The sequence below is a fragment of the Rhinopithecus bieti genome, unplaced genomic scaffold, assembly GCF_001698545.2.
Source record: "Rhinopithecus bieti isolate Rb0 unplaced genomic scaffold, ASM169854v2 scaffold_36959, whole genome shotgun sequence".
In the NCBI taxonomy this organism is placed as follows: Eukaryota; Metazoa; Chordata; class Mammalia; order Primates; family Cercopithecidae; genus Rhinopithecus; species Rhinopithecus bieti.
In genome coordinates this window covers 1197193-1221666 of record NW_016816945.1, presented here as the reverse complement: position 1 = coordinate 1221666, position 24474 = coordinate 1197193, and the positions used below count along the sequence as shown (strand labels likewise).

At 52.5% G+C, this 24474-nt stretch overlaps 1 protein-coding gene across 1 annotated transcript in view; it reads right to left on the bottom strand.

The window, feature by feature from the left end:
- AP1B1 (adaptor related protein complex 1 subunit beta 1) overlaps nt 1-24474 on the bottom strand; it is a 62001-nt gene that overhangs the window by 9810 nt on the left and 27717 nt on the right. The window contains 15 exon segments of the mRNA XM_017855611.1: nt 2281-2424; nt 3039-3059; nt 3955-4156; nt 4800-5059; nt 5579-5677; nt 12569-12734; nt 13396-13511; nt 14526-14621; nt 15378-15498; nt 18562-18783; nt 20354-20481; nt 20483-20541; nt 20857-20868; nt 22728-22983; nt 23828-23963. Coding sequence (XP_017711100.1) covers nt 2281-2424; nt 3039-3059; nt 3955-4156; nt 4800-5059; nt 5579-5677; nt 12569-12734; nt 13396-13511; nt 14526-14621; nt 15378-15498; nt 18562-18783; nt 20354-20481; nt 20483-20541; nt 20857-20868; nt 22728-22983; nt 23828-23963 — 2038 coding nt within the window.

The following is a 24474-nucleotide window of genomic DNA, read 5'->3' as shown; positions in this document are numbered from 1 at the left end:
TGTGTGTGTGTGTAAATATATATATATATATATATATATATATATGTAATATAATATATATTATATATAATATATATTATATATATATGTAATAAAATATATATATAAGATGAACTCACAAGCCTAGTGCCAGCTTGCCAAAGGCCAGCTCCAGGCTTTCTTTTCCTGGCAGCTCTGCAGTGCCTGGCAAGGGCTGGCACCCACCGGGTTACAGGAGTCTTTGCTGTTCTCTGTCCCTTAAGGACTCGTCCTGCTTTGTGTGCCTGTGATATTGGGCTTCTGGTGAGTACAGGTTGGCCTCATGCCTTGGTGCAGCCAATCCAGGTAGTAAGTCAACTGCACATGCTGTACGTTATGCCACGATCCTACGTTCCCTTGGCCCTGCTGGCCCTGACACTCCACCCATGAAGGCAGGGGCACAGGTCGTTCTCACGCTCTGTGGGGCCACCATCATGTAGGGGTCTGGAGCAGAGGCTTTAGTGTTACTTGCTTTCACTTCCAGACTCTGTCACCAGCTATGTGACCTTAGGCAAAAGCACTCAGATTTCTCAACCACGAAATAGGAGGAAGAGCCACAAAGGGCTGCTGGGAGGAGGACGTGCTGGTGGTGGCTGTGGAATGCTGTGCCATTCCTGCAAGGAAGTGTGTGGCTACTAGTGTCAGAGCTGCTGTCTGCTGTGGGCCTCTCAGTGCCCAGACCCTGCCAGGGCCTCCAGTCACCACCACTGCAGGTGCAGCTGGCATATGGTGGAGAAATCCAGCTCAGGGTGTAGGGAGGTGGGGGTTCATGGCTCCCTAGTCATGACAGAGCTATCACTGCCCCGACCCCCAACTGTATCCTGTTTTGGGGCCGGGACCTCAGAAGAGAGAGGGGGGCTCTGGCAAACACAACTTCTGATCTGAGTGTGGTGAGGGGATCAGGCCAGGTTGGTCCCCTCTGGCAGCTTCCTTGACATTGACAACATGGGCCACACTGAGCTCTCCTCAGTGCTACGCCTGCATGTTCTCACACCCTGAACTCAGCTCTCCTTCCCTCAGCCCCGGCTCCTCCCTCCCAGGGAGCTCTCAAGTCTGGCCACTGTTTCCACCCACAAGAGCCCTCGTGGTCCAGCTGCCGCAGCACTCCTCCTCCCTGCCACAGAATCCCCTGGGGCCGGTGCTTCTGCCCCACCCCTTCCCTACACACGCAGCCATCTTTCTCAAGTGCAAATCAGACTGGTTCATCTCTTTGCTTAAAACTTTCCAAAGCCTCCGGCTGTGCCAGGATCAAGAAGAAACGCTCAGCCTGGCCCACCAGCCTTGCCAGTTTCTTCCTTTGCTGATCCCTAGTCTAGCCAGGAGTCTTGGGGGTGTGCCCTAGGTGGCACAGTGGGCTTCTGTGGGCATCTTCAGGTGGCATAACATAGGGGGCTGGAGTCAGGGATGCTGGACGTCCCACCGTGGGGACAACCACCCCACAACAAGCAACTGTCCTGCATCCTTCCAGTATTTTCTGCATGGTTTCAACATATCCTGAGACTTCCAGGAACACAATTCTCAGGAAAATCAAGGGAAGCCTGTTGTTTATCTTACTCCGAACCTTACTGGGAGTCAGCGACCACTTCAGAAACAAATGGCACCACTGGCCAAACCACTCATGGGGTCCAGGCTACAAACATCCAGACTGTGGTTGCCACAGTCACAGTGACTTTGCCCTGCAGCAAACACCTGGCAACTTCATATCTTCCGGGGTGAGTGGGCAGGCGTGCCCAGACACTTATAACATTGATACATACACTTGTATTCTCTTCCTTTTATGTCTCCTCCATGCAGTGAAAGCATCTGAGTATTTTTGGAATGCTGTGTGTAGGTAGGTTACACAGCCCACCAATTGCATTTAAGGAGAGGAATGGTGACAATGTAAAATGTCGATGATGACTAAGGGGTGCTGGGTCTGATGGCACTGAGAACTACTGCTTCCACCTGACAGGCCTCTGCTGATTCCCTGACAGAGGCCAGGGTCTCCCTTCCCTCCAGGCCTTACCACAGGCTGTTCCCTTGGTCTGGAGCCCCTACCCGCTTCTGTTCAGCTAATGAGGTCCTGCGACTCCTCCGGAAAGCCTGCCTAGGCATCCACCAAGCCTGACTTAGCTCCTTTTCCTCGGTGCCCCCGTGGCCCCCAGCTTCCCTCATCAGCGCCGGCCTGAGCCAATTCTACGGCCGAGGCCATTTAAAGGAGCCCACATGCCAGTCTCTATAACTTCTCTCTGCTTCTGCCAAGAGAGAAGACAAGTGACTTACTGCTTTGGGGGCCACATATGATCCTGACAGGGTGCCCACACCACTGGTTAGGTCAAAGAGGTCACTCAGGCCACTGCCGATGGGTGCTCCAAGACTGGCTGGTACTGCTGCTGTTGGAGGTGCCACGAAGTTGGTGCCCCCAATCTGGAAAGGGAGGGACAGAGTCAGAGGCAGGCATCAAGAAGCAAGGACATCAAGGGCTGGGAATGAGTAAAGCCACCTGGCTCTTTAGAATACACTGGGGGCAGGGGGCAGGACAGCCTCCATATCAACTCTAAATTACAGAGACAAGACAGAGAGAGGTGGGTGGAGAAGAGAGGCTGAGCCCTCCCGTGCCCTGCAAGCCTTGAGCCTTAGGAGTAACGTCTGGGAAAGGGCTGGAGACACTCCCAAATTGACACTCAGCCCATGGATAAAAGGAGGTCCCAAGACACACGGCTGGGTGGAGACATGCTATGCAGACGGGTGCTCTCCCTCCAGGACATTAGAGAGGGGTTGTGGGACTGAGGGCTGGCAACCCCTGGGATGACAAGGTGATGTGTCATGGGGTGGTGAGGACTGGGCAAGAATCCATGGCTATGGGGCCCAGTGGTAGCCGGATGCCAGCTGGTCAAGACAGAGACTGCCAGGACGCTGGACCAAGGCAAGGGCTCAGCAGGCGGGGGCTGCTTTGACATCACCCGCCCCTTGGGATGCTGGGCCAGCGCTTTCGGGAGGAGCAAGGATGAAGGCTTGGTGACGCAAGGGTTGAACCATACCCCTTCAGGCTCATCACCCATCTCCAAGCAGAAGCAGGCAGGTGAAGAGAACAGGCAGCCACATGCAGAGAGAAAAAGCCAGGAAGGAAGACAGAGAAACAAGAGAGAGAAGGGAAGGAGAGAGGAGATTAGTTAACCGTAGCTCCATCCAAGAGGAGAGTGGTGTGAGGCTGTTTTGGGGCCTACGAGAGGCCCAGACCCCGTCTCTATGAAAGGCACTACACCACACATTTACCCCAACACCCATTCTGCACCACAGCCCTTCCTGCCTCACCCTAGCAGCGTTGATCGCCAGTCTCCTGCCCCCGTGCTGCCACCGTGCAGACCTGAGTCGAGCACAGTCAAATGAAGAGGCTCAGCCACCCCCAGCACCTGGCCCTGCCAGTTGCCTGAGGAAGCCCCAGGGAGACACCCACGTTAGTCTCACCACTCCCCTCCCTACTGTCTTCCCATTCCCCTCTCTCCCCGGCCTCCCATGTCCTCTCAAATAGGCCTGGCTGGGCTTCTGTTCCCAGCTGGGGCAGCATGAAGCTAAGTGGACACAAGTCTGATTCCTCAAAGTTAGGAACACCCTAGCCTAACAGGGCAAAGGTGACTGTGATGGCAGGATTAAGGCAAGGGCTAGGATGGGCCTCCCTGCCCAGGATCTCCTGGGACTTGAAGGTCCAACAAGGGAGTGGAATCCTGTCTGCCACTCAGGGACTGTGCAACCTTGGAGGGAAGGCTGCCTGGCCTCTCTAAACCTTGGTTTTCTTATCATAAGTAGGGAGCTACACAATCACCTCCGAGGGTAAATGGTAAGAGCTCAATATAATGTACCTGAGGCACTCAGCTGGTGCCTGGCATGGAGGGGCGTTCAGTGACTGCTCCTCTGAGGATCATTATCAACATCATCCAGAGGGCACCCATGACATACCAGGCTGTCAAGGCCACCGCCAAGAAGGTCCACAGCTCCCATCTGCACTGAGGAGGTGGTCAGGGGTGGGCCGCTCACTGGAGGGCCAAGGTCCAGGTTGAGGAGGTCACCCAGCAGGTCGCCCTGGGCGGGGATGACATCTGGCTGCTCCCCAGGAGGTGCTCCGGCAGGGGCTGTCTCAGGGCTCTCTGCACTCTCACTCCTGCCGGGACACAGAAGGGAGAGACGTTCAGTAGGGCGGAGGCATCAAGATGTCTCAGGAAGGTTAAAGAGACCCCAACCTCCAGGCACCTCCCCCAGGACAGGCACTGAGTCTCCTCACTGTCCCCGACAGGCCTGTCCACATGGCCCCACTGCTTCCCCATTCCCACAGCAAGTCCATCTTTCAGGCCCTCCGTGAGGATGAGTGAAGGGAGAGGGCCGCCTGCTTCTAGCCCTCAGCCCATGCCAAGGAGAAAACTGGAAGCCAGTGCCCTAGGACGGTGCCACCAGGTCACACCAACCACCTGGGAAAAGCAGAGGAGGCACAGACAGGGCTCTGGAATGAGACAGAACCGGTCTGAGTCCCAGCTCTGCTAGTTGTGAGATCCTGGACCAGTCCCTCAAGCTCTCCTTGTCTCTTGTTCCCACCTGAAGAATGGGGACATTTGCTCTCAGAGCTGTTGTTAGGATGGAATGAGGTCATCTAGCAAATACCTCATGTACAATAAATAGCTGAGAAAAGGTTGTCAGTTTTCCTCAGACTCAGGCCTTGCCAGGGCATGACACACCAGGCCTTAGTGCCTATGCTGCTGAACTGGGAAAGCAGGTGTGGAGGCTCAGGCCTACTGGCCAGTCTCACTCACGAGGCCGTGCGGGGTGGTAGGCTCTTGTGCACGACGCCCCGGCCCCCCTCCACAAAGGCACTGGGAGGCTTATGGTAGACAGAGGCCAGCGTGCCGATGTAGCAGATAAGCTCGTCCAGCAGTGTGGGCTCGATGAGGTCCGTCTCTTCAGAGATGAGTGGCTTCTCAGCCAACACCACCTCCTTGGCTGCCACTGGGTCCGTGGAAAGCAAGCGCCAGTAGATGTAGCCACGGTCCCGCAGGTCCGGGTTATCTGAGTCCTTGTGGGGGTGAGGAGAAGCCCATGAAACTCAGAGTAGCCAGGTGAGAAGGGAGGAGATTTTCCTGTAGCCATGAGCCAGGTGTGGCACAGGGCTGGCCAATGGGGACAGCAGTCCTGAGTGCTCCCATGAGCCTGCCCCTACACCACCTACAGGGCCATACCCCATCCCCGGGCTCCTTCTCCATGCTGCTCTACTCCAGCCTGGCCGTGCCTGTCTCTACTCCCAACCGCCCACTGTGGCCTGCCCTTCCTGCCCCCAACGCACACCCTCAGGCTTCCGCAGGCTCTCCTCCTCTGTCTAGTTTGTCTCAACTTCACTACTTGACCTCCCTGCACTTTGTGTTCTAAGCTCCCTGAAGGCAGGGAGCTTGGGTTACTCTGGGGCTGGAAGCCAGTCCCACCCACAAGATACCTGTCTCAGGAGTGGGCCTGGCTTCCAGGTCTAATTCCTGGGACAAAAGTTCCCCTGCTTGAGTGACGGCTGTGCTGGGCACAGTGGGGCGGCTGGGTCACCCACCTGAGTGGCCAGACTGAGGACCTGCTGCACCAGCTCCTGGGTCTCTGTTGGCTTCTTCAGAAAGAGTTTCACGATGCCTGTCAGCAGCTGCAGCTGGACCTGCAGGGAGGGAACAGCAGTGGCGAGGAGGAAGGTGGGCCTCACATGGGGACAGCGGGAGACCAAAAAGGCTTGAGGAGGAAAAGGGTGTTCAAAGTCCCTGGAAGCCAAGCACAGCTCTTCTAGGTTTGGGGCTGTCCCGGCACACACGCAAAGGGCCGCCACAGGTGTTGGTGCCGCTGAGCAGCCAGACCTTGGCATCACTCACTCAGGAAGGAGCTAAGCACTGGACTATTTGGCAAACCCAAGCAGGCCAGGGGCCGCCGCCCAGCCCTAGAGTTCTAGAAACCTGTTGGAGCTCTAGACTTCACAGAACTATGAGAAGCTCACATGTGGCTGGTATGCTTCTTATTGGGACTACCTGTCAGCAAGTGGCGACAGCCCCATGGAGTCCCAGGGGACTGGGGCAGCAGGGTCCACAGAGCCTGCCATCAAGAACCTGTGCTTCTACCAGAGGGTGGGAACCATTCCTGGTGGCCCTCCACCGGCCCCTGCTGCATACCTGGACATACCCAAAGCTGCCCTCATCCTGGCCAATACCTCCTTACCCTTCAGATCTCATGCCAACCCCACCTCCAGAACCCCCATGCTTCTGCAGCCTCTTCCATCCCCTCACAGCACCACCAGTTGCTGGCTGTCCTGTGCAGTGAGCCCCCTGTGGGCTGGAGAGATGTCTGTCTTGCTTACTGCCGTGTCACTAATTACTGCCCAATCCAGTGCCTCGTGTAGAGCACGCACTTAAGAAATACTTGCTGACCGAAAAAACATCTATGCAAGAACAAGTCTTTGCACATAATCCTTCCTTAGTCATGGTCTCATTTTTGCTAGTCCTAGGACAAGGGGGCAGCCTGAGGCTCCTGGAGTCGGGGGCAGTGGGAGCCCATGGGCTGTGCCAGGGACAGGTCTGCAGCAGGAGGGCAGGAGTGGCAGTGCAGGAAGTCCAGCAGCAGCCATGCTGGCGGCATCTCTGACACCTGCCCAGCAGGAGGGCACTTGTACAGGGAAGGCTGACAGCGGCAGGCGGAACGGAGGGCATGTGGTCCTCCAATTCTGGGACGAACCAGAGTCTCTGCAATTTGGTTACATGTGGGCCAGCAGCAGAGGAGCAGTAGGCTGGCTGTTTCCGAGGCAGGAGGCAGCCCAGCATCTGGCTTCCAGACTCTAGCCCCTGCCTGGGTAGCCAATGGGAAGCCATTTACCCCCATCTGTAAAGGAAGGGTGTGGCCTACTTCAGGATTCTTGTGAGCTTTAAAAATGGCAACTCATGGCAGTTTGCTTGGAGGGGCTGATATACCACCCTGGCCAAGATTTTTTTTTCACCTTATTTGAACTCCAGTTCTATCACTTCTCAGCTGGGTGACCCTGGGCAAGTCATTTAGCTTCTCTGAGTCAGCTTCCTAATCTATAAAACAGTCATTACATCTCACAGGGTTAATGGAGAGTTGATGAGACCACAAATGAAAAGAAGCGGCCGGGCGCGGGGGCTCACGCCTGTAATCCCAGCACTTTGGGAGGCCAAGGCGGGCGGATCACCTGAAGTCGGGAGTTCAAGACCAGCCTGGCCAACATGGTGAAACCCTGTCTCTACTAAAATACAAAATTAGCCAGGCATGGTGGCAGGCACCTGTAGTCCCAGCTACTCAGGAGGCTGAGGCAGGAGAATTGCTTGAACCTGGGAGGCGGAGGTTGCAGTGAGCCGAGATCGCGCCACTGCACTCCAGCATGGGGGACAAGAGTGAGACTTTGCCTCAAAAAAACAAAACAAAACAAAACAATAAAAAAGCACTGTGTATTCTGCTAAGGAATAGCTGTCATCATCACAGTCATTATCACCACTACCATCACACAAGGACTCTTGAAAAAGTTCTTCCCAACCCAGTCAGCTGGATGCCTGGAATTATTCATCACTGTCAGATCTGCTGTGGTTCCAGTCAGGTATGCCTCAGGCTGTATTGCCAGAGGTTGGTCTGGCCAGGTGCCCAGGGCCCTGGCTCAACAATTCATTCCAGTTCCTCTCAACACACTCAGGCTGTTAGCCTGCATATTTAGGGCAATCTTCCTGCAATGATGCCATTACTCCTGCCATCCAGACAGGATGGGATGGCAGGACAGGGCCACATGCAGGCTGGGCTGATATACCACCCTGGCCAAGATTTTTTTTTTTTTTTTTTTGAGACGCAGTCTCACTTTCCTGCCTAAGCTGGAGTGCAATGGGGTGATCTCAGCTCACTGCAACCTCTGCCTCCTGGGTTCAAGTGACTTTCCTGCCTCAGCCTCCTGAGCAGCTAGGATTACAGGCACACGCCACCACACCCAGCTAATTTTTGTGTTTTTAGTAGAGATGAGTTTTACCATGTTGGCCAGGCTGGTCTCGAACTCCTGACCTCAAGTGATCCACCCACCTCGGCCTCCCAAAGTGCTGGGATTACAGGCATGAGCCACCATGCCCAGCTGCTGACCAAGACTTTCTAAGTCGGCTGTCCATGGCTAGAGAGGCCTGGGAGCCAAGGATGAGAAGATTCAACAAGACAATGTAAAATGAGTTCCATAATTGTCAAGCCTGGTGCAGTGGTGCAAGCCCATAGTCCTAGCTATTCAGAATCCTTTCAGCCCAGGAGTTCAAGGCTAGCCTGGGCAAAACATAGTGAGAGTCCGTCGCTAAAACAAACAAACAAAAAACTCCAAATCGTCAAGCACTCAATAAGTGTTCTTTTTTTTTGAGACAAGGTCTCGCTCTATTGCCCAGGCTGGAGTGCACTGGTATGATCTTGGCTCACTGCAGCCTCAACCTCCCGGGCTCAAGCGATCCTCCCACCTAGGCCTCCCAAGTAGCTGGGACCACAGGTGGGTGCACCACACCCAGCTAATTATAGATATGAGGTCTCACTATGTCGCCCAGCTTGGCCTCAAACTCCTGGATTCAAAAGATCCTCCTGCCTCGGCCTCCCAAAGTGCTGGGGTTACAGGAGTGAGCTGCTGCACCCAGTTAACAAGTTTTTTATTTTTTCCTTTTTTCTGAGATGGAGCCTTGGTCTGTTGCCCAGGCTGGAGTGCAGTTGCATGATCTCGGCTCACCGCAACCTCCGCCTCCTGGGTTCAAGCGATTCTCCTGCCTTAGCCTCTGGAGTAGCTGGGATTACAGGCGCGCAGTATTTTAATAGAGATGGGGTTTCACTATGTTGGTCAGGCTGGTCTCGAACTCGAGACCTCAAGTGATCCGCCCGCCTCGGCCTCCCAAAGTGCTAGAATTACAGGTGTAAACCACCGCGCCTGGCCCTAACAAGTATTCTTAAAAGAGCTTTGAACTGTGTTGTGAACAAAAGATGCAAAGTGAACAGGCTACTGAATTACATCACACCCCCACAGCTACCATTAAACTGAGTGCTGGAGCGGGCACTTTACACACAATGTCCAGCAGTCTTTGCAATAACTGCACTAGAGACAAGGAAATGGCTTTGCTGAGTTCACGTAACTGTGCTCCAGGCCACACCACAGGGAGGAGGCTGGATCTCAAACTTCAGAGCTCTGTTTCTGTTCACACCACCAGACTCTTGGCTTACCTCTCCCTGTCCAGCTTCTCTCATCCTGGCTTTTTAGCAGGCTTAGCTGCAAAAGATTGACTCTATGATAGGGGCAGAAGCACACCCCTACAGCAGCGGTTCCCAGCCTTTGTGGCACCAGGGACCAGTTTTGTGGAAGACAATTTTTCCACACATGGGGTATAAGGGTGGGGGGATGGTTTCAGGATAAAACTGCTCCACCTCAGATCATCAGGCATTAGGTTCTCATAAGGAACGCACAACCTAGATCCCTCGCCTGTGCAGTTCATAATAGGGTTTGCGCTCCTTTGAGAATCTAATGCTGACACTGATCTGACAGGAGGCGGAGCTGAGGCAGTAATGCTTGCTTGCCTGCCACTCATCTCCCGCTGTGCAGCCCAGTTCCTTACAGGCCATGGTACCGGGTACTGCGCCGTGGCCTGGGGGGTTGGGGATCTCTGCCCTACAGGACATCCTCACAGTGATCCCAGGCAGGACTTGCCTGCAGGAGCAGAACCCAGCATAGGCAGGCTTTGCTTCTGAGACACCGGGAAGAGGCTGGTATTGCAAGCAAAGGCAGTCTGGAAGCAGGTGGTGGTGGGGGGGTGACGGTGGGAATTAGTACTGTGATTCTGGGATGGACATCTGTTGTTTTTGCTCACCCAGCATCTATTCTGTCTTCTGGGAACAGAAACACTGGCTTTCCTTCAGAGCCTCATCCGTCTTTCTGTCCCTTTCAGTCCACACTGACTGGGATCGGTGCCTGAGAGACCTCGCCAACCAGAGTCACAGTGCCTGGCTCAGGATAATGCTAATAGGTCCTGGGACTTTTGCTGGAACTACTGAGGGAAGGAGAAAAATTCTTTCCATGGGAGTTATTGTGCCGTAAGGACATAGCCTGGAACGGCTGACTCCTTACAGCTCCCACTCTTGGGAGCCTACCCACAGCAGAAGATAGCTCAATGCCACCATCCAAGCACCCTCAGCCAGGAGTCCCAGAAGGCAGCGTGCTACCCACACTTGCCGGCTATTGGAACCAGTTGCTCCCCTTTTTGGCCTGGACTAGTTTGCTTTTGAAACCAATTTGGCCCAAACCAACACTACCATGAATGAGTGTTTATTATGGGCTGGGCATGTGTTAAGGACATTATACCAAGCATCCCAATTTCACTTTTGTAGCAAAAGGATGAGGGAAGATCTAATGATTCTCATTTTACAAATGAAGAAACTGAGGCTAAGAGTTAAAGGGATAAGCATAAAGTTACTGAGCCAGGAAAGGGCAGACGAGGGGTATGGACTCTGGGATCTCTCATTAAGTCCCACACTTGGACCCGTGGGGTTACACTGCCCCAATTGGGCAGCAAAAATTTCTGTGCTCACGAACAGACTAACACGGTTCCCAGTTAACTGAGAAAAGGGAATACAAATGACAAGGCAGACATTCAGGCTCATTCATAACAGAAATGCAAAAAGAACTACAGTGAGGTACTCGTTAGCTACTGGACCGGCAAAAACAAAGCAGAGGTAAGAAGAGGGCAATCCCACCATTTGAGACGGGAGTATAAAAACCAGCACAACCTCCACAACAGAAATCTGACAATGGCTACCCAAATCTCAAACTCACATGCCCTTTTCTCTAACATCCTGCTGCTATGAATGTATCCTCCAGCTATGCGTGCAGATGTGCATTACACAGGTTATTCTCAACAGTACTGTTTTAATGAGCACAAGACTGGACACCTAAATACCCACCAGGAGAGGCTGGTTAAATAAAGCATAAATGAATGAGAGAGCATGGTCTTTGGAGGTATTGGTAACAGAAAAAGGCAAGGTGCTAAACAATTTGAATTTGCAGAGTATGCTACCAGCAGTGTCTAGAAATAAATGAGAGGGCAATGTAGATACAGTTAATTCTCACTACTTGAGCAATCCATGTTTGGGAACCTGCCTACTTGCTAAAATTTACTTGTAGCCCCCAAATCAAGACTCGTGGTGCCTTTGCAGTCATTTGCAAATACGTGCAGAACCGTGAAAACTTCGAGTTGCCTGACACACACATTCATAGCTGAGGTCAAATAAGGCAACGCTCTGTCTTCCTGTTTCAGCTCTCATCCTGTAAACAAGCATCCTTTCCACCACCTATTTAGTGCCATGTTTTTCACATTTTTGCGCTTTTTGTTGATTTGCTTGTTTAAAATGCTCCCTAGTGCTGAAGTGCTTGCCTAGTGTCCCCAAGCACAGAAGGCTGTGATGAGCCTCAGAGAAAACACATGCGCTTGATAAGCTTCACTCAGGCATGAACAGTACCGATGGCCATGAGTTCAATGTCAATGAATTAACAATATATATTAACTAAGGTGTTTTTAAACAGAAACACACATTTTAGAAGGTTATTAACTGATCAGCTGACAAAAACGTTGTGTCTAGATGCTCACAGAAACCAAACTCTGTATTTCTCTAGGAGCTATGGTTCAGTACTTGCTAATTCAGTGTTTGCCATGACTATGGAACAGAAGCACCATGAAAAATAAGAATGAGTTGTATATATGTGTGTATGTCAGATGTGTGTATGTGTATACAGGAAGGATGGGTGCGTGTGTATGTGTCTGTGGGTCTACTGGTGTATTCCTAAATGATCTCCTGAAGTTTCCTAAAAAATCAAGAACAGAGGGCCGGGCATGGTGGCTCATGCCTGTAATCCCAGTACTTTGGGAGGCGGAGGTGGGCGGATCACGAGGTCAAGAGATAGAGACCATCCTGGCTAACACGGTGAAACCCCGTCTATATAAAAATACAAAAAATTAGCCGGGTGTGGTGGAGGGTGCCTGTAGTCCCAGCTACTCGGGAGGCTGGGGTGGAAGAATGGCGTGAACCTAGGAGGCGGAGCTGGCAGGGAGCTGAGATCACACCACTGCTCTCCAGCCCGGGCCACAGAGCGAGACTTCATCTTCGTCGCAAAAAAAAAAAGACATCAAGAACAGTGGTGACCTCTGGGAGAATTTGTGGCCTGCAAAGTGACGAAGAGGGAAACTTTTCACTATATATGCTTTTGTATCAATTTGAAACCAAGTCAATGTATTTCCTGTTAAAATATGAATATGAAATTAAAACAAAACGAAGAACTTGTGTCTGCCTTCTATCCACACCACCACAGACTGTCTCATATGTCTCCCTGACTTGACTGTACTGCAGTGAGAGGGAAAAGGGGCGGTGTCCATTAAGCGCACATCACTCATCTGTCTGTCAGTGCTACTGACGAGGTTTTAGGAAGGAAGGGTTTCATGGCAGTATGGGCCACAGTGGGGCTGAGCTGCCAGTCATGACTCACACCCTGGCCGGCTCACTGGCTCACCTGGGTGCTCTCGTCATGAAAGCCCTCAAGGAAGCTCTCCAGCAGCTCATCTGCATTGTCGATCCGTTCTGCATACTCGCCTACAATCCAGATCATGGCAGCCCGGGCCTCAGGCTCATCCAGGGAGTCCAGGTTCTCACATAGTGTGGCAATCACACTCTCATACCTGGGAGACCAAGGCACAGTCGGTATGTGAGCCCTGAGGAACAGGCAACCCAGGGAAGCCAAGCAGGGGCCAAGAGGGAAGGGGACCTGCCTCGTAAGACCCCAAGGTGGCAGATAAAGGAGACGTGAGTTTCTTTTCTTTTTTCTTTTTTTTTTTTGAGACGTAGTTTCGCTCTGTTGCCCAGGCTAGAGTGCAGTGACGCGATCTCAGCTCACTGCAACCTCCACCTCCCTGGTTCAAGCAATTCCCCTGCCTCAGCCTCCCAAGTAGCTTGGATTACAGGCACACACCACCATGCTTTGCTAATTTTTTTGTATTTTTAGTAGAAACGGGGTTTCACCATGTTGGCCAGACTAGTCTCGAACTCCTGACCTCAGGCAATCCACCTGCCAAAAGCCTCCCAAAGTGCTGGGATTACAGGTGTAAGCCACCACACCTGGCCTGGGGATCTGAGTTTCATCTATCACATGTTAGCCCTTATTGTGGCCTGCAGAGCAGAGGAGGGGCAGTGTGGACGAAATAAAAAACAAAGAGTTTCTTTTGAGAATGCTGCTTGTGACAGAGAAGGAAGGAAGAGGAGACTCCTCCTTCCTTTTCCGCCCCGACATCCCTGTCCCCAGGCAGAGCCAGATGCCCTCTCCCTAGGAGGGCAGGCACGCACTTGTTGGGGTACTTGCGGAAGATGTCCTTGATGACCACGATGGCCTCCTGGACCACGTAGTTGACCTTGGTCTGGATGAGGTCGAGCAGCGTGCTCACACAGCGCTCCGCAGATTGCTGCATGGGAAGAGGAGAGTGTGGATGAGGTTCCCACACCCCATTTCCAATACAGCCTCTGATGTCCACACCTTGGCCAAGGGCTCCAAGTCACTCCTGGTGCACCTTCCTTGTCATAGCGGGAAAACAGAAGAACCCTCTCCCCAGGTAACGGGAGAACCAGTACCAAATCATGGCCCTAGGATGGCAGGGACATGTGGAATGAGACTGAGGAGAAGCCAGAGGCAGAGCTCCTGAGAGCAAGGAGGGTCCTTGGAGCTCCTCTAGGCCAGGACCTGAGGGCAAGGTGACTACAGTGCAGTAGAACCCCACCTCTCTTTTTACTTGTTTCAGGAAGGGGGCTCCTGTGACCAAAAACACTCACAGAACCTCTGATTGCTTCTGCCTTTACTTCCACACACTGCTGTCATGGCCTGCTCTGAAGGAGATTTCTCAGGACAGTATCACAGGCTGAGATCACAGCATACCTCAAAGGGATAGGCGGGGGGTGACCAGCTATCCTAGGACCCTCCAAGTCACCAGTGGAGGAGATTCTTCCATTTAAGGAGAATCTGGCTTAGTGGTCATGGAACATCTCCACAGGCAGAGAAAGGAAGGGGAGAGATAAAATGCTAGGACGCAGGAGTCTGGAGTGGCCCTAGGGTGTGTGGACACAGAGGCATGTGGGCAGCTGAATGACAATATTTGCCAAAAAATGTCCTTGCCCCAGAGCTTTGTGAAGTCAATGTTAAGTCCACCAGTTTGTGGCTGTCCAGCATCTTAGCAAATGCTGCAGGAGAACCACGACTATGATGGGTTAATTTGATCTGCAGCAACTCGAAGGCCTAAAGGATACTACAGAGTGAGAAGGAACCCCACCAGATCTGCATAATGCTCGCCGTGGGGGCTCCAGTGGTGAGCCTCAGGCCTTCCTAGACCACCAGCAAGCTGGCAGATTCTTCTTGAATCAGACTGGTTTCCTGGTTTCAGCTCCTTTTCCCTTCTCCAGCCAAGGAGAGAGTCCCAGGGCCTCACCTCCACCTTGATAGCACAGCGTCCAATGGCACGCACAGCCTTCCGTACAAAGTCCACATCCACTTCTGTTGCGTACTCTTTCAGTTCTGCCAACACCTGTGGCCCAAACAGAAAAGATGGGGTTGGGGGGACCTGATGGGGCAATCTGCTGGAACATTCCTGGACAGCGAATATACACAGACTCCCTAGGAGAATGGGATTCTGCCTCCTATTCCAGGTGGAAGGCCCAAGGGAGAGAGCTGGCAGGTGCCTGAAAAGGAAAGCAGGCCTGGACAACCTTGTTTGGGGTTGATCTAGCTAACATATCCAATACCACTTTGTAAGGGATGACAGGTGGTAACAGGAAGAAACATTCTTTAGTAACAAAAACATCAGTCCTTTTTTTTTGTTTTTTTGAGACGGAGTCTTGATGTGTCACCCAGGCTGGAGTGCAGTGGTGCCATCTCAGCTCACTGTAAGCTCCGCCTCCCGGGTTCACACCATTCTGCTGTCTCAGCCTCCCTAGCAGCTGGGACTACAGGCGCACACCGTCACACCCAGCTAATTTTTTTGTATCTTTAATAGAGACAGGGTTTCACCATGTTAGCCAGGATGGTCTTGATCTCCTGACCTCATGATCCACCCACCTCGGCCTCCCAAAGTGCTGGGATTACAGGCGTAAGCCACCACGCCCGGCCTAAAAAAAACATCAGTTCTTTCACTTGCTTACGCAGCCCCATGTCCCATGCTGAACACTCTTCATGAGATAAACCGTTAATGGTAAGACTGGTCAGCTGGGCCAGAGCCCACAGTCTGGTGGTGGTGGAACAGTCACACACCAAGCCCATGCCCTGACCATCACACTCTGCTGACCTGGGCAATGTTGGCCTGGGAGGCCAGGCGGATCATGATGTCCAGTTTCTCCAGTTTCACGTAGATAGGGTCATTGTACTTCACGAAGAACACCTTCATCTCGTGCTTCAGGATCTCAGGCCTGATGGTGGGGCAGGATGCCCGAAGAGCAAAAAAGAAGGCTTAAGCCTCATGAGAAAAGGCCCTCCACATTTGCTGGGACATTTCTGAGGTCTGAGGTGGAGCCTGATGTTTTTGAAGGCAGAGTCACTGCCATGACTGCAAGCTCCTGGGCAGAGGGCCCAGCAACCAGCCTGAGCAAGGCTCTGACTGCTCCTGTGTGCCTGAGCACATCGTCAGAAGGCAGAGGGAGCGCAGTAAGAGAGGCTCACTCTCCAGAGGCAGCAGGCCCCCCGGGAAAGGCTTGCAAATCAGACAGATCTCAGTCCCAGTCCCAGCCTGTGACCTCAGGACTATTTCCTCACCCATGAAATGGGAATGATGCTGTACAGAAACACGTTACCACCGCAGGTCTGGGACTGCTAGCCTCAGAAGGCCGGGCACGTGGCAACTTGGATTTTGGAAGAGTTCTCACTGTTCCTTAAATGAGAAAGGTATTTAACTGTGCCTAGATCATTGTACAAAGAATACAGTTTATGCTGAACATATGCTTCCCTCCTGGGAGTCTGGAATTTGTGTAGGTGCTCCCAATAACAAGCCTGGGGGCCGAGTCTCAAGCAGGCTTTCCTGGGCAGAAACATTACACAAGTTGCCGCATTTTGCTGGGGGAGGAGTGTGCTCTGTGTGACTCCCCATGGGAAGGAGGAGGTACAAAAAAGCCTCTCATGGAATCCTCCAGACTGTCCTCTTCCCTATGACCCAGCCGGGCAGCCCTGCTCTGCTGCTGACAGATCTTTGCTGTGGGTATAGCTATCTGCTGAGTCCTGAGTGGGCGTGGCAGCTCGTGCCTGTCATCCTGGCACTTTGGGAGGTTGAAGCAGGAGGATCGCTTGAGCCCAAGACTTCAAGATCAGCCTCGGCAACACAGTGAGACCCTGTCTCAAAAAGAAAAAATATATTTAAAAAATATATGCTGAGTACTGTGAGTAGTGCTAGTGAATCCTGAGCATGAGTGTGGTCTTGGGACTCTGACACCAACACCGACCTAATCGGCCTGCTGTGAGAGTGAGACGAGAAGCATCTAGCATGATCGATGCCTGCCTCAGAGAAGGCATCACTAGGCAGGAGCTGTCACTAGCTGAGCCCTTTCACATGTGTCATTGTTCCTTCCTCAAAGGCAACATCCTTCTGCCTTCCGCCAGTATCACCCACCACATTCTTCCTGAACAAGGAAACTTCAGAGAGGGTGAGAGGCTGGCACTAGGTCACATGGCTAATGTCAGTAAGGACAGGAGTGGGGTGAGAATCACCTACCTCTGACTCCTACTCCTATGCCCTTCCAGACAGAAAGAAGGAAAGAAAAGGTACGAGGACAGATGGTGAGGAAGGGAGAAGACAGCACAGAGAGAAAGGAGAAAACTGGGTACTCCATGCTGCTGTGCACACTGCGGGGAGGTCCTGGCCAAGCAAGGAGCCTTTGTCATGCCCCACGGGAGAGGCAAGACCCCGAGCTGGGTAGCAGGAAGATGATTTCTGCAATTAGGACTTGGCAAAAGCTGCCCAATCACGTCTCAGGACCAGGGCAGGGCATGTCTCAGTGACGTGGACAACTTCTTTTTTTGTTGTTTTTTTTTCAGACAGAGTCTAGCTCTGTCATCCAGGCTGGAGTGCAGTGGCAGAATCTTGGCTCACTGCAACCTCCGCCTCCCAGGTTCACATGATTCTCCTGCCTCAGCCTCCTGAGTAGCTGGGACTACAGGCATGCGCCACCACGCCCGGCTAATTTTTGTATTTTTAGTAGAGACGGGGTTTCACCATGTTGGTCAGGCTGGTCTCGAACTCCTGACCTCACGATCCGCCCACCTCGGCCTCCCAAAGTGCTGGGATTACAGGTGTGAGCCACCGCGCCCTGCCCAACTTCTTAAGAGATTTACCATGTTAATTACAGCACAGGAAACCCTGCATGCTCATCTGCTCTACTAGTCACTATGTCACATTAAATCCGTGACTCTAGGGCACTGGTGTATAAAGACTCACACTACAACCAAGAAGCCCTAGTTTCATCCCTTGGTTTAGGAACTCAGAAGGCTTTCCCATATTTACCTCCCTAATCTCCCAATTCAACCAATATCTCTGGGTCCCCCCAGAGAGTACTAAGACCCAGACTGAAGCTACAACCAGGAGGACGTGCTGTCTTCCAAGAGAAAATTACTAATGAGGCCCCAGTTCTCTGTGTAGCCCCACTCCCAGCAACAGGGCCTGCTGTAACATATGAATGATCAATGGTCACTACTGTCAACTCCCCACTGCTGACTGAGCCATTTGACCAAAAGCTGCGAGGAGAACTCAAGGTCAATCCCCCTCTCCAGAGCTGCAGGGCTCCACCACTTAGAGCCACTTCAGAGGAAGAAGCGGATCATGCCATGAACCCCGCAGACCCAGCACTGCTCAATGGTTTTTCTGCTCTCGCCTACCCCCCACTACCAGACCGTGTGCCCTGGGAGCAGTGGCTCACTGCTCAGCCATTCTCACGGGACGGAAGCGGGTAGCACAGCATTCGGAGTGAGTCCAATGTACCCCTCCCCCAGGCCTTGAGGCTCCAACCTCAGAGAGTTTGACTAGAGCTATGGACTCTCCCCCGAAGAAATGCGCAGATACACAAAATCTGACAGCCCATTTCAGGACAGCTCTGTGGACTAGGAAGACAATATCTAGTTTAATCACCAAGTTAGTCTTTACACAGCCTGCTTCCCAGTTAGGTTAAGCTAGGGCTTCTCAACCTCAGCACTGCTGACATTTCGGGCTGTACAGTTACTGTGAGGGGCTATTCTGTGCACTGCAGGATGCTGACCAGCATTCCTAGCCTCTGCCCACTAGATGCCAGGAGCATGCCCCCCTCAGCTGTGAAAACCAAAGTATCTCCAGATACCACCAAATATCCCTCAGGGGGCAAAGTTGCCCCTTTGGTTAAGCTATTTGAGACTTCCTGCATGGTGATAGGTCAGTTTCCTTTGACAGCCCCCATTCCCGGCAGAAGAGGCTCCCCGAGGGGTATGCATGGATGTGTGTGTGGTGACCTCAGTACCTTTTCTGCACGATGAGATTGATGTTGCGCAGGGCCACGTACTGCAGCTCTGGCTCAGCTGACAGCAGTGTGACCAGGGGTGGGGCCAGCTTCTTGAGCAGCGTGCCGTAGTAGTCCAGGTCCTTAGACAACATCTCCATGAACTTCATCAGGACCTTCACAGCAGAGAGCACCACAGCGGAGTTGGCGTGGGAGAGCCTGGGGGTGACCCGCTCACAGATGCTGGGATCCGTCCATTCCAATGAGGCAAACAGGAAAGACAAAGGGAAACATCCTGTTTTTAGTTACCAAAATAGCATGTACAGGCCAGGCACAATAGTTCAAGTCCTGTAATCCCAGTACTTTGGGAGGTCGAGGCGGGTGGATCACTTGAGGTCAGGAGTTTGAGACAAGCCTGACCAACATGGTAAAACTCTGTCTCTACCAAAAAACACAAAAATTAGCTGGGCATGGTGGTGAGCACCTGTAGTCCCAGCTACTCGGGAGGTTGAGACATTAGGATCACTTGAACCCAGGAGGTGGAGGTTGCAGTGAGCCGAGATTGCGCCATTGCACTCCAGCTTGGGCAACAGAGTGAGACCCTGTCTCAAAAAAAAAAAAAAAAAAAATAGCATGTCCAACCTGGGCAAAATCATGACACCCTTCTCTACTAAGAATAATTTTACACATTAGCTGAGTATGGTGGTGCATGCCTGTAGTCCCAGTTACTTGGGAGGCTGAGGCAGGAGGACTGCTTTGAGCCCAGGAGTTTGAGGCTGCAGTGAGCTGTGACTGTGCCACTGCACTCCGGCCTGGGTGACAGAGCGAGACCCTAACACAAACAAACAAACATGTTTTTTGTAGAAGAAAGATCTAAATCCTGGTTCTGCTGCCTGCTAACCCCCAGTAGGTTGAAATCACTCTGCACTTCAGTTTCCTCATCTATAGAATCAAGATGATGCTGCCTACTTCACAGGGTTGCTGGGGGCTTAACTGACATAATGCATATAAAAAACAAGGCCGGGTGAGGCTGAGGGGGGTGGATTGCTTGAGCCCAGGAGTTTGAGACTAGTCTGGGAAACACGGTGGAAACCTGTCTCTACAAAAAAAAATAAAAATAAAAATTAGCTGGGCACATTGGCATGCATCTGTAGTCCCAGGTACCTGGGAGAACTGATTGAGTCCCAGAGGTTGGGGCTGCAGCTCCAGCCTGGGGGACAGAAACCCTGCCTCAAACAAACAAACAAAAAAGAACAAGCACAGTACTGGCACATAGTACATACTGTATAGATGGCAATTCCTCACTTCCTTGACTTGGAGGGCATCTTGTGGTTAAGACCATGACTCAGGTGAGCCCCAGCTGGGGGACCTGCACAATTCCCTCCACCTCTCTAAGTTGGAGCTCCCTCATCTAGAAAGCGAGGGATGATGATGAAAGTTGCATTAAAGACTCTAATGTGTGGAAAGCACCCGGCAGAGCCCCAGACACCCAGTGAGAATTCAATGAGCAGTGGCTCTGGCGCTACCCATCTACTGAACTCAACAGAGGTGCCCTGGGCGTCTGCGAGCTCCCAGGCCAGGCCAGGCCTATGCCCACAGCAGGCACCGAGCTGACTGCCCAAGGCAGCTCTCCTGCCTGCCTGGCTCTGGAGAAGTGGGAAGCAGGCAGGCCTCCCTTTAGGCGTGTCTGAGGGTAGGTTGTGGGCAAGGCACTAGAAAGGGGCCACAAAGGCCTGAGGGCCGCAGTGGCCTGGTTGGAGCCCCTGAGGACCCAAGTGGTCCTCAGCGCCTGGGCTGGCCAAGCAAGGGGCACGCCCGCCTCACCTCTGGGCCCTCGCGGTCGTCTTGGGGTGTATAGTTGGCCAGCAGTCCAGGGATGAAGATCTGGCCCCCACCATCGGTGCACTCGTTCAGGGCTGTCAGGCAAGCTTGTTGAATGGACGTGGGGGTTCAGATCGAGCAGGTTGCTGCCTGCGGTGAGACTCGCGATTTCTGAGAGCGCTGCACCCGGCGTTGGCCACCACCTGGTTGAGAGGGTAGAGGGGCAGAGGCTGGGGGGTGCTGCTCACAAGGCACGGGCCAGTGGCTCTAATGATGCTGGCTGGTCAGAGGTCAAATATCCTGAAAGGAATATGACCAATGGGCAGGGCCTGGAGCTGCAACGAGACCCACTCCAATCCACTTCACCTGCTGACTCCTTCTGCAAACTGGAACAAAAACAAGTGTGCCTGCCATTTAGAAAAAATAGAAAACAAGGAAAGACCCCCAGCCATAGAAAAGCATTCCCAGCTTCTTAACACAGCAGTCCCCTGCTACCAGCAACAGCAGCTCACTTTCATGCTTGTCAGCTGTGCTTCTCAGTGCTAGGGATTCCTGCCGATCTCCTTGAGGCTGAACTGGAAGTGGATGGGGGCTGGAGAGAGAGGGGCTTGCCCATGGTGAAGCTCCAGGCCCTCAATCCATTTCCACTAGAGAGTGTTTTTTGTTTTTGTTTTTCTTATGAGAAGCGGGAGTCGTGGGCTGTCCACCCAGGGTTGCGAAGGCTACTGGTGTGATCTCAGCTCACTGCAACCCCACCTCTTGGGTTCAAGTGTTTCTCATAGCCTCAGCCTCCCGAGTAGCTGGGATGATTAGGCAGGCATGCACCACCAAGCACCCGGCTGAATTTTTGTAATTTTTAGTAGAGATGGAGTCCTCACCACCGCTTGGCCAGGGCTGTCTCAGACTCCTGACGCTCAGGTGATCCTCCCGCCTCAGCTTCGCCACGAGTGCTAGGATTTACAGGCGTGAGCCAACTGCAGCATAGCTGTTTTTTGTCGTTGTTGTTGTGTTTGATATGGAGTCTCGCTGTTGGGCCCAATCCTGGAGTCGCAGTGGTGGCATCTTTTGGCTTACTGCAACCTCTGCCTCTCGGGCTCAAGCAATCCTCCTGCCTCAGCCTCCTGAGTAGCTGGGATTACAGGCATGCACCACCATGAGCAGCTAATTTTTGTATTTTTAGTAGGGATGGGTTTTCGCCATGTTAGCCAGGCTGGTCTTGAATTCCTGACCTCAGGTGATCCATCCACCTCAGCCTCCCAAAGTGCTGGGATTACAGGCATGTAATCCTCTATGAGCCACTGCGCCCAGCCTCAGGCAGCTGTTTTCGTTTTTTTGTTTTTTTTTTGTTTTTTTTTTGAGATGGAGTCTAGCTCTGCCACCAGGCTGGAGTACAGTGGTGCAATCTTGGCTCACTGCAATCTCTGACTCCCCGGGTTAAAGTTATTCTCCTGCTTCAGCTTCCTGAGTAGCTGGGATTACAGGCACATGCCACCACACCCAGCTAATTTTTGTATTTTGAGTAGAGACGGGGTTTCACCATGTTTGCCAGGATGGTCTCGATCTCCTGACCTTGTGATCCACCTGCCTCAGCCTCCCAAAGTGCTGGGATTATAAGTGTGAGCCACCGTACCCAGTCCAGGCAGCTGTTTTTAAGTGTATTCTGCATTGTTTCCAACTTTTCTCTGTGAACCATCCAGTGCTCCAGTGCCCATCTCTGTACTGGCTGCTCAGTACTATGTATGGCAGTTGCTCAGTGTTTCTGCTCAGATTGGGGGATGGCGGGGTTTGTGCATTCATTTTAAACATTCGTTTTAAACGGGCCCTACCAAACTGCCCTCCAAACTGCTGCCACCACCATGGGTAAGGAGACTGTGGAGTTCCGCATCCAGCTACATCCTGATATCCTATCTTCCAGGCTATGCTACTTCCAGGGTGACCCTCTACAACCCAGCAAAGATGGGGGAAGGGAAGAGCACCACACATGCAGCATATGTCTTGGTGAGAAGACAGCAACAATAACAGTGACTAGAAGGGGAAGGAGGGCACTAGTATTGATTGCGCACCATGTACCAGGCCATCCCAGGCATGTCACCTTCACAGCACTCCTGCCAGCCATGTAGAATTAGATCCATCTCACTGATGAAGAAAAGAGAGCCTAGGCAGCTTGCCCCAGGTTGCGCAGCTAGTCAGAGAGTAGGAGAAGGGAATCCAGGTCTAGCTCCCTCCAAAGAGGGTGCGTGAACCACCACAAGGCACAAGAACAACTGGCACCCCCAGCCAGGCTCTGACCAGGTACTCGGGAATGCCTGGTGACGGGTCAAGCCAATGTCTTCCCAAGCAACCCAGGAGGTAGTACGGTGGGTGGCAGTGGCTTACCATGGGGTTAGAGTCAGAGATGAGGTCTTTAAGGGTGTCCAGGAAGCCCTGGTCCTCCACTAGCTGGGCGTTGATGTCATGGAGCTTGGCCACGCACACAGCTGCTGTCTTGCGCACATACGGATCCTCGTCCTTCAGGCACTTCCGGAGTGGCTCGCATAGGTACTCTGTGATCTTGTCAACACGGATGCAGCCCATGGTCCGCACTGCCAGGGCTCGGATGAGGGGGTTGGGGTCCTCACAGTCCTGAGAGGAACCAGCCATTGGCCAGGGCAAGAGTGGGATGAGCCATCTGTGGGCTTCATATTCTCCCTGGCCTGCAGCTCTGAGCCCCGCTAGGCTGAGCAACATCAGATGGCTGCTATGGATCTCCACCAACTACAGCCAACAGCAGCAAAAGTAAATGCTATGTAACTGGCACCCATGCCAGCTCTGCACACTGTCTCCTCTGATCCTCACAGTAGAAATACAATACTGGTCTCATTTTACAGATGATGAAACTGAGGCTCTCAGGAAGGCTGGGAGCTCATCTGAAGCCACAGAGCAGAGCTGTGATTCAAATCCACATCCATCTAGCATCACAGCCCTCGGCCTTTCCACTGGGCCACAGAAGCCTCATTTTCCATATCTGAGCACGGTCAGGGGAGCTAAGGTTCTAAAGGTACACAAATTCACAGGTACTAAACATTAGGAGAAAATACAATTAAAATATAGGTGCACAGAGCTGACAATTTAATCTGAAGGACAGAAAATGGAGAAAGCAGCAGTCTAGAAGGGGAACAGAGAAGCCCTCGGACACCTGCTGATTCCTGCCCTGGCAAAGCATGCAGGGCAAGGCCCAATCAGGGTGGGGAAGGGATCAACAGGCCTGGCAGGACCTCACACAGGAGAGTTAGGCAGGGTCCTTAGCATTTGATTTTCTGGAGAGTGGGAGCCCTCTGCTGGAGGAAGAGGCCTGCAGGCTGGGCAGGCACGGGCAGTCTGAAGGTCTGGACTCCATCCAGCGCCACAGGGTCCCACCCCCAAGAGACTGAGTGGAGACAGAGCCTTAAGCACCCCATGTCCCCACGCCCACCAAGCTCCTGCTCACCTTCACAAAGGTGTTGACGGCCATAATGGCCATGTCAGGCTGACTCTTGGCGTAATTCATCAGGTAGAGGTATACCAGCTTCTTCAGCTCCAGGTTGTCAGTCTGCATGCAGTTGACCACATCGGGGAAGAGGGCACTGGAAGGTCAAAATGGTGTCAGCATGGGAAAGGCTGAAGAAAGGAAGAGGAAGATTTTCAGGCTGCTAACTAGTGGGTGAGAGGACAGTGGGTAGGAGAGAAAGGAGAGACACACTGGACTTCCTGGTAAAAGAGAGGGTTTCAGCTGTGCTGTTAACAATCAACACCTATTGATAGAAAGGGAATCCCAAAGGGTAATTTTAAAAGCAGAAAAGTCCTTGGTTCTTTTCATATAGTTCAAACATGAGTTCTGGAGCCCGTCAAACCCACCACTGCCTCTTGATAGCTATATGACATTGGAGAAATTCCTTTGTCACCTGCCCCCTTGCCCTGAGTCTCAATTTCCTAACTTGCAAGAATGTTGCAACAGAAACTCACTTCACAGGGCCTTTATGATAACTGAGTGAGACAACATACTTAGGTATCTGGTCCTTGATATCTGGGAGGTACTGAGTAAATGAAAATGATTTTTTCTCCCTCTCTGATACTTAACGTGGCCCCTTACATTGG